Source organism: the organism of the source record quoted next, unplaced genomic scaffold, assembly GCF_019419815.1.
Source record: "Pyrus x bretschneideri cultivar Hongxiangsu unplaced genomic scaffold, Pyrus_bretschneideri_v1 Contig44, whole genome shotgun sequence".
Taxonomy (NCBI): Eukaryota; Viridiplantae; Streptophyta; class Magnoliopsida; order Rosales; family Rosaceae; genus Pyrus; species Pyrus x bretschneideri.
In genome coordinates this window covers 2,518,671-2,529,149 of record NW_025999768.1, presented here as the reverse complement: position 1 = coordinate 2,529,149, position 10,479 = coordinate 2,518,671, and the positions used below count along the sequence as shown (strand labels likewise).

The 10,479-nt window shown below is 35.8% G+C and overlaps 1 protein-coding gene, 1 non-coding gene and 1 pseudogene across 2 annotated transcripts; 2 read left to right on the top strand and 1 right to left on the bottom strand.

The window, feature by feature from the left end:
- The first annotated feature begins 3,976 nt into the window (after nucleotides 1–3,976).
- LOC103953944 (SPX domain-containing protein 1) lies at nucleotides 3,977–7,013 on the top strand. Its single transcript, XM_048567130.1, has 3 exons — nucleotides 3,977–4,353; nucleotides 5,111–5,237; nucleotides 6,294–7,013. Exons 1-3 carry the CDS (start codon nucleotides 4,057–4,059, stop codon nucleotides 6,737–6,739), a joined length of 870 nt encoding a protein of 289 aa, XP_048423087.1. The 5' UTR covers nucleotides 3,977–4,056; the 3' UTR covers nucleotides 6,740–7,013.
- Nucleotides 7,014–7,931: 918 nt separating this feature from the next.
- LOC108867692 lies at nucleotides 7,932–9,313 on the top strand (annotated as a pseudogene).
- Nucleotides 9,314–9,784: 471 nt separating this feature from the next.
- TRNAS-GCU lies at nucleotides 9,785–9,866 on the bottom strand. The gene has a single exon. It is a non-coding gene; the product is annotated as a tRNA-Ser (tRNA).
- Nucleotides 9,867–10,479: the final 613 nt, after the last annotated feature.

Genomic DNA, 10,479 nt, shown 5'->3' with positions numbered 1-10,479 from the left:
TTTTCAACTTTGTTTTTTGGCCTCCCAATTTAGCGCGTCCTGTTGTTGCTCATGGTTTCAAAGAAAATGTTAGGTTTGTGTGAGAGCATTTTGAGCCAATATGAACTTTTAATATTTTGGCTGATGATGCTAATGTATTCGTTCGTATTTGATTCTCAATAGTATTAGCTTGTATTTTCAAATGCATGTGTAGTTGTCATCTCATGTTGAATACGAGCTTAATGATCACATATACGCGAGAGCATGTTAGCATGACCATAACATTTTGACAATTGGGGTCATGGACTCATGGTGATTTGAAACAAGAAGTGTTTGAATACAGTTGTCCTATGTTGTAGCACACCCACAAAAGTGTGAAACGGTTAAACGGTCCATGTGATAGCACTTTAACTTCGTGAGTAAGTTGTCGCATAGAACAGTCGCATTCAAACACATCTCATTTCAAAGGGGTCTAGGTTTGTAGGATGGTTCTATTGTTTGCACCCAAAAAATAGATTGTTTGGAGAACAATTTCTGGCCCATTTTGTGGGAAAAGAATGTACTAGTAGTGCTTGAATTGCTAGACCGGTTACAGGCCCATATTGGAATCAATTGCTGGACTGGTTTCGTCAGATGAAACATTATACTATTAAATAATTTAATATATGTAAAGGGTCTCCACAAATCAGCAATGATTTTTGCTTTGCAAAGATCAAGAAAAACGTTTATAGTACGCATTATTATACTTATTTTACAAAGAGACTATTTCGCGACTCAAATCTATGACCTTTCGATTGCAAAAGAACAACATTTTTGTTACATCACAACTCGCCCTCATGGTATTAATATATGTAATATTCATAATTATTCCAAAGGGATTTAGGAATATCCTGAATTGTCTTCCCTTAGATGCCATTTGCATTTACGAGAGATTTCTGTTAAGATATCATATAATATTTCATTAGTTGACCAAAAGTGCAAATCTGCTCCACTTTTATAAGATTATTAAAATTGGAGTTAGCTGGGCTAAATTCCAACGACCATAATGATATGAAACGAATGCTAATTAGTAAATAAATTAGTGATTTAAACATGAGCTTTATTCCTGTTTTTTATATGTTATAGCACTGCGATTTAGTAATATTTTTTTTTCATTTGTAAATAGAAAATCTTAAGTTCAACATCATGCATATAGAATTTGATACCAGATAAATTTATGGTGATTTTTTATTTGATTTAGTCTAAATCCTCTTCTAATAATGTAAAATTCGTTTAAAAGTGCTTTTAAGACGACTAAAACCACATGCAGTGAAATTGAATTGAAAAGAAGCACCAAATACATATTTTTTGCAAGAAACACTTAAAGAGTTTTTCTATGATTTACTTAGATTTTTACTAAAGAATGGTTTCCACAACATTTTTATCAGAGCCGTTATCAGCCATTTCAAAAACATTTCCAAACAAGTCATGAATGTATCCCTATACATAAAAACATAAAAGGGAGAAAGAAAAATTGACTTGGCTGTGATGGTTGGGGAACAAGCAATTTTGTGAAGTGGCCAAAACAAAAATTTTAAGGCTGTAGGAAGATGCCTTTAGCACATAAAATATACCCCCAATATGGTATTAGCAGATTTTGTTGATGGGGATAGCATGGGCAATTGGGTGTAAATAAAATAGTGTTGGGTGGGAAAATTAAGGATAGAAATATAAACAATGGAACAGGCGCCGGCCTTGAATTGTTTGTGTAGACTCGTGACATACATGGGATGGGATCTCTAGGGAACCCAAAGGAGAATATGCCCAAGGCCCTCCTAGGCCTTTTTTCCTCTTCTAGCTTGTAACTTTGACCTAAATTCTCACAAAGACTTCGAAAAAAGAGTTCGGATTATGACGTTTGTAGAGTGAGATATATCACGTAGTTATGTAATGAAGTATTCATTTTTTACGTATCAGGAGTTCAACATTGTCTTTTCTATAATCTACAATGTTATACAAATTATGTAACGCGTTTTGTCATGAAACTAAAATTGTATGTAGACTGAATTTGGACTGAATAACTTGTGTTAGATAAGATTAGGTCCCTTGACCAAAATTGATATGATAATTAGAAAACTTTCATATTAACAATTTCATATCCTATTTACTAAGTTGACGAAGGTTGAATCATATTATAGGATTTGAATTTTCAAAAACTAAGCTAAATTACAAGACAAGAAAATTCATACGTTGTTGCACAAAAATGTATACATATGTTCTAATCAATATGACAACTTTAATTGTGAATACGAGATTCTTAAATGAGTCACAAAAATAAGTCCAATAGCTATTTATACATTACATTGATTTGGATTGAATCCACTAATTCATCTTAATTTGTTCGGTTAACAAGTTTAAATCATATAGAAATGCTAAGGAGACTCTCTCAAGAGTCAAGAGTATGACTTTTGAGGAACTCTCTATCACCTCATGTTTTTGACAAATTGTTTTATAATGTTAGCTTTAGAATTAACATTAAATTGTGCGGTGACAAAGATTTCATGAAGTGTCTCACTTTGAAAGAATCTTCTTAACATTCTTTTAAATCATAATCAGATCAAATAACTAAATTACAAATTCATATCCTACTGGTCAGCATCTGACCTACCGACAGGTCTACGTGTAACTATTTTGTTTTTAACTATATGAATTCAACACATTTGTCTACTTCGAAAATGTACAAAAATGCTGAGTAGACTCTCACCAACTCCATATAAATTCTCTGTCACCTCATATTTTTAGCACAACACTTCATAATATTGACACGAAAATTATGTTAAATTGTAAAATAACATAAACTTTTTAAAGAGAATCTCATCTACCTTTCTTTCTCGTACTAAAAAAGCCAAACCTTCCACCACATCTTTCAACTTCCAAGACTTTGAAAACTCGGAAGCGAAGAATATCCCAGAGACATATCCGAATCTTGTCCGTGAATCCGAAAATTCGAAGGACAAAATTCAGAAATTGGGGGACATGTTCCATGGTTTGTTTCTCGACTAGAACACGTGGCAAATGGCACGGCAAGGATTTTACTCGCATTGACGACAGCCACGTGGATTTTTTTTTTAATTCAATCTTGTCTTTGCTCCATGAGATAAGGCATATCTCTCGTAATTATACAATGCGGCGAAGTTTACCAAAACAAGCCCCACCGTACGCCCAACTAAAAAATACTCTACCACATCAAGAAAATGAATTCTGAAAAAGTACTTGCAGTAATAAGCATTAAAAACATATCAATGTTTTTTAACTTAAAAACATTCTTTCTAACAACACTTACATTCATTTAAAATCATTTCTCAAACGAGCTCTATCATTAATGTTATAACACTTGGATTACCAATATTAAAATGGTATAAGCTCTTTTGTTTAAATTAGAAGATTTGGAAAGAATCAACACCGGATCCTTTTTTTGGATATCCCGTGATCGTGATCGTTCATCGTATATCGTGTGGTTAGTTTTCATTAGGTACTATTTATATTTAATTTTAAATTTTAAATTTTAAATGATTTCTGACCGCACGATGTACGATGAACTATCACGATCACATGATCTCCAAAAAAAATCCGGCGAGAATCATTTTCGAGAAGATTTGAAGTCCTAGCCCCCTAGTGGTCGCCCACTACGACTCGACTTAATTGTTCACATAAAAATTGTTTTATATTCTCGATACATGAATCAGTATACCACATATTATAATATGCATTGATGTAAGATTTTTACACTATATTGAAAAATTTCTCCCTCACTTCAACGTGACTACAATCTTGGAGCCATATAAAATAAATAAATAAATAATAAATCAGCCTATCCATCTCGGTCACAAAACTTAAGATGTGAACCGAGAAAATGAAAAGGGAATAAAACCCGAAATATACTCTTCGAAAACAAAAGGATATTCCAACATTAACGCTCAGAATATTCCATCTTTACCGTTATATTCCCCTCCCTTTACCCTCCACCAACACCCTCCCATTTTCCCGAGAAAATTCCAATCCTTTTCTCTCTAACCAAACAGAAAAAAATATTTTAAGATGAAGTTCGGTAAGAGCCTGAGCAACCAGATGGAAGAGACCCTGCCGGAATGGCGGGACAAGTTCTTGTACTACAAAGAGCTCAAGAAGCGGTTGAACCTCATCGAACCCAAAGGTGGCGAACGCCCCGCCAAGCGCCCCAGAATTGACGCCTCCGCCGCCGATTGTAACGGCGGCAGCGATAAGGAGGGCATTTCTGCGGCGGAGATCAGTTTCATTACGTTGTTGGAGGACGAGCTCGAAAAATTTAACTCCTTCTTCCTCGAGAAGGAGGAAGAATACATTATTAGATTGAAGGTATTGTCTTTTAATTTAACTTTCTTATTCAGTTATTTGGTTCCTGAGAAAAATTTCAACTTACTTTTCTCTGGAACCAAACAGAGTATTGGGCTAATTATGTAACATATATCTATAACTATCACTTAATTTATAAAATTTGAAGTTTAATTTGCTAGATTTATCTCTAAATTTGGAGTTCAACACTTCAATTTGCTAATTAATTTTCTTAATTTCGACTTTAATTTTCAAACGGCGCCGTTTGATCTGCTGTGCGCTTTAAGCTTAGCATGCGCCTGCAGAGACTGCTCAAGTGACCGTTAGCCGTTAGCCGCTAGCCTTTTTGGCGCTTTGCCGTTACACTTGTGAACTGCACATGTAGTCATATGTGAGAGGCTGCCACCTGTCACCTCCGACTGGTTCGCACCTCACTTTGTATGGCTGAGGTGCTTTCGTTGCGGTATATTCCGTTAGTTAAGAAACACCGTCTGGTTCCGGAAATGTAATCGGTGCTAACTTGCGCCCTTTTTTGGGGGCAGAAACCTAGCACGGCACGGGATGTAATTGTGACAGTATCCAAGGAAACTATTGTCATGCACCTTTAACGTTCTCACGTGCGTAATTGGCTTGGAAATCGTTACAGTAACATCCCGTTGCATGAAAGTCCTTCTCGCGTCAAGGGTCGTTGATCAATGTTTATTGATTGCTATAAGTCTATAGTGTTGCAAAATTTCTTATTTTGGGACGGAGATGAACTGTGTATGTGTATGGAATGCAGGAGATACAAGACAGGGTGGCGAAAGCAAAGCCTTACACGGACGAGATTATGAAGATCCGCAAGGAGATTGTGGACTTCCACGGAGAGATGGTTCTGTTGGAGAATTACAGTGCTCTCAACTATACAGGTATATTGAGCTTTTGATCTCTTGCTTCCTTCTTTTAAATACTGAGATTCAAGACGCTTGATCAATAGTATTTCGATCTTTATTGTTGCGCGTGTTGATAGATCTGTCGAAATATTATCTATATGCTTTGTTAGTATTGATTCTTAATTATTGCGAACCTCGTTGTTTAGCACTTGAAGATTTGAGATCTCAATGACCTTTGTAGGAAAGCACTAATGATTGTTTAGGTGTCTTAAATTTGACGAGTTTAAATGAAGGACATGACGAACAATTAATCTGGTAATGTACTTCAAAGAAGTTCTCAAATAATTCTCATTGAATAGCAATGTTTTAAAAAACGTGCCTAGGCAGCTTTGAAGGTGGGGCGGCGCTGAAAACACCTCTGCCCAGCGGAAGTAGACTTAAACTCACTTAGATGTGTTCGAGGCACGTCTGAGGCATTGATTGGGCGTTCCCAGGACCCTTCTTAGATAGAAATCGTTACTTGAAATTTCCTGGTGACCCTCGAAGTCGAAGGCTGGGTCTATGATATTCTGGCACTGTGTTGTGTTGCGGCTCCATCTTTCACGAAAAAGACGACCGCGACATAGAAGATAGGTTTTTTTCAAATGACTTGGCCCAAAACGACACTATTGTGGCCAAGTCGTTTAATTTTTTTAAACGACTTAGCACAAAACGACATTGTTTTGGTCAGTTTTATTGCTTGTTTGATTGTTGATTAATTTGTTTTACAAAGCATTATATTATACATATAATTATATAAATATATATTAAAAAATTTAGATCGAACACCCTCATGCCTGAAGGCTTTCGCACGTCGCCTACCCCTTCGCCTTTTAAAACATTGTTGAATACACACTTTCATCGAAAGAAAACCACTGTGCGCAGATGAATACTAGTTATATGTGACTTTACAGACTGGTGCCTTAAACATAATATTTGCCTTGTTAGAATCGGTGGAGATGATCCGTTAAATTTATGTTTGGAGGTTCTGGTCTGTATCTGACAGAAATATTTCTTGGTTTAACGAGCTCATCTAATTTCTTTTTCTAACAGGACTCGTGAAGATACTCAAGAAGTACGATAAAAGAACTGGTGCTCTTATGCGTTTGCCCTTTATCCAGAAGGTCTTGCGACAGCCCTTCTTCACCACGGACTTGCTCTACAAGCTCATCAAGGAGTGCGAGATAACGCTTGACCATCTCTTTTCCATGAATGACCATCCCGTCTCAACTGAAGGATCTGATGGGGACGACAGGTGCAATCCTTCAACTTCTGCCCCTATCGAGAGTCATGGTGTTCATAGAATAACGAAGGAATTTGCAGAGATTGAGTATATGGATAGCTTGTACATGAAAAGTACAATATCAGCGCTACGCGCGTTGAAGGAAATCAGGAGCGGAAGCTCAACCGTTAGCGTCTTCTCGTTGCCGCCGCTGCAGATGACCGGTTTAGAAGATGCATGGAAAAAAGTCCCTGTGCTGGAACAACTTGCAAAGTAGGTAGATTGATAGGTTATGAGAAGTGCAATTTGGGAAAGAGAATGTTGTCCCTTTTTTTTTTTTTTTTTTTTTTTTTTTTTTGTTATGTTAATTAAAATTTGACATGCATCTGCTATGCATGCTTTCATATATACTAAGTTACTGACACAGATGTAAAATGTAAAATAAAGCCTTTGGCTTAATAGAAGTATAATGTTGTCCAACTTACAAAATCTTTGGTTGTATTTTTCTTATGGACCAATTAGAATCTTTAGACTTGGTAATTTTTCTGCTACAGTATTTTCCCATGACATATCAATTTTATCGTTCATCTGTGATTGTCAAACTATAAATCTCACTCAAATCTCGAGATTCATTCAGATTAAGTGTTTATCAACAATAATTGAACCTTAGTCGCAAATTGGGGTTTACTGTATGAATCCTATAACGTCATTGCGTTCGGTTTTGCGCCAAGTCTTCCGTTAGCTCCAAATACTCTATATCAATTCTTAAAGTCTTTACAAATATTCCTAGGTCTTCCACTATCCTTTTTGCCCTAATCTCCGTCTTGTACTTGCATCTTCTAACCGAAGCATTTTTAGGTCTGCGGTACACCTGTCCAAACCACCTTAACCAATTTTCATTATTGATTTTTTAAGAGAGTTGTTATTAGTGACTTAGTGGTTAAGTGTGACATCTTCAAGCAAAGCTAAATCTATCTTATATTCTTGTTGTTTCTTTATAAAAAGAGAAATGCATGATAACCTTATTTAAAGTGCCGATAAGAACTTTTTTTAATTTATTTTTTATTTTTTAAACATGTGAGACGCACTCATTTAAATGATGGTGTCACGAAAATTCAATCTCTTTTACAAAACAAAATTTCTCCTAACTTAGGCACTCAAAGTGCTACACTAGTTCATAAAGCAGAATACTAATTTGCATGCATGAAATCAAACTTTCCATCCAAAAATAGTAAATGGGAACCTCCAATACGTGAACAATTTGAGGAAAAAGTAAAGGAAAGGACTAAATAAAGCAAAAGAATCAAATATAAAGACATTTGAACACAACCTGGTTGATGCATATATATATATAGTGAAATCCACTCCAAATCTCACTATTTTAAAATCACGAAGATAATGATCTCTAAAGCTTGATTAGGACAACTAAAAAAGAAAAAAAATTGGGTAGGATATTTTGATCAAGGATTATGACAACTCTCACACTGGGTGGGAAAAAAAATTTGTGTATGACAGTTTAACCAGTAGTTGGTTCGACTCTCATAACAGGTGAGCCCATAGGCATTTAATGTTGTACTTGTATGGGATCGGATGACATCCAAATACCATAAAACGTATTTTATAAATGTCTAACCATCCATCTGATCAGACAAATCTATCCAAATTTTTATCCAAATAAGGAAATTTCATGCCTCCGTAAAAGCTTCCCCATGAAGTTTTCATATCCGAAAATTTGAAGTTTACATACATGGGCCCACACGTTCCACTAATAAAGGATTTTTCAAGAAATTCCAATGGAACAAGGCAAGCATTCCAAGTATAAACAAGGGTAGTGGTACATGCTGCAGGCTTGCTTAGGCTTCACTTCCATGACTGCTTCGTTCTTGTATCTTAGCACACTATTTTAATCAACTGATCTAACTTACGTATGCATCTTTGTTAGTTTTGTTAATTTGAGTTATTTTGTGTTCCATGTTTTGCAGGGTTTTGATGGTTCGATTTTTTATCAAGAGCGCTTCGGCTGAGAGGAACGCCTTGCCAAATCTCGGGTTGAAAGAATTCGAAGTGATTTATGAGGCAAAAGCTCAAGTAGAGGCCTTGTATCCTGGAGTTGTCTAGTGTGCCGATATTCTGGCATTGGCTGCTTGAGATTCTATTGACTTAGTAATTGACTAGCCTCTCAACACGCGTTTTAAGCATTTTCTATATAAAATACTATTAATCACCCCAAATTTACTGGTGTCTGATTAGTGTTCTCTTGGTCTATTAATTTCAGAGTGACGGTCCAAGTTGGTCGGTGCCTACAGAAAGAAGGAATGGCAGCACCTCTTTGTCATCTCAAGCCTCAAAACCTACCTTCTCTTGATTCTGTTGCTGCCCAAAGGCAAAAATTTGTTGCTAAAGACCTTGACGATCATGATCTCGTACCCCTAGGTAGTAATCAAACTCTCTTCGACATGTTTTGCTATTAACATGTTATTGATAATAAAACTTTGATAACTTATCGATACTTTATCAACAGTCTATCACTTAATAAAGAACGAACGTCGCATTCATATATATTAATGGGGAAATTGCTTGCAGGGGCACATACCATTGGCGAAACGCCCTGCCAATTTATCCGATACCGGCTCTACAATTTCACATCCACTGGTAACTCTGACCCGACCATAAACCAAGCATTCCTAGGCTCCTGGCACAGCTCCATGCTCATTGCCCGAAAAATGGCGACGGCACCACCCGGTGGCATTGGACAAGGGCAGCCAATCCAAATTTGATATAAGCTTCTTTAAGAATGTGAAGGATGGAAAGGCAAATTTTGGAGTCGGATCAAAGGGTTTGCGGGGGATGATGCAACTCGTAAGATAAAAACTATGCTGGCAACTTTAGGGGATTGCTAGGGTTTATATTTTGTATGTGTGGAGAAATGTTGGTGTGACGGTGACATTAATAAGTAGAGTAACTAATATACGTGTTATAATATGTGTAGATTGGTAATATCACGTAATTGTGTGACAGATCAATTGAAATCAATTTTGATAACTCTTCTTTGTTCAAACGAGTATTTTAGCAGTACAAGTTAGGGCCGTAAGTCAAAATTGTGTGCTCATCTCTTTTCATTCAAGCTCGGATATACAGTCTTATACATTGGATTTACGCAGTGTAGAAATCGGCCCGTGAAAAGAAAAAGAAGAAAAAGGAAAGTAATGCTTGGGCCTTTTTTCTTTTTGTGGACAATACATGGATATAACTCTTATTGGGCCCCTTAAAAACAGGGCCGAGACCATCAAAAAGTATTGAAAATTATTAAGAAAAAAATGATCGACGCCTGAGAGATTCGAACTCTCGCGGGGAAACCCCATGTACTTAGCAGGCACACGCCTTAACCACTCGGCCAAAGCGTCTTTGTTGTCTACTTGTCTTCCAGTATATTAAATAATTTTTCTAAGTCATCTAAAAGAAGAAATTCCAAAGAAGTATATATGGTTTTTTATACGATTTTAAGACGAATCGCATTGGAATGAGATTTCGACATTTTGTTGTGTTGTGTTCAGAAAAATTTAACTATCAGGAAAATTTGAATCGAAACACAACGAGTTGAAAAGAAAGATTTTAATTACTAGAAAAGTTACTACTTGTTTTTTTTTTTTTTTTTTTTTTTTTTTTTTTTTGAGTTAGATTAAGAGATTGTTTTTTACTGATGTAGACCACGAGATAGAGATGATTTTGGCAATTAACGATATCAATCAATTAGTTTGAATGTTTTACGGTTTCACCTAATTAGGGTAACTAATAAAGGGTAGTATTATTCACACACACATTTTTACTTCTCACACACTCCTTTTAATTTTCGGTTTTTTGATCGTATTGAAAAATATCAATTTCCAAAATTAACATGAATGTGTAAAAGAAGTAAAAATAAGTGTATAAATAGCACTATATACCATTTAATAATATGGTCTAGTGATATTTCTCTTCATTTGTAAGTGCAAAGTTTTAAATTCGAGTTTCGTCAAA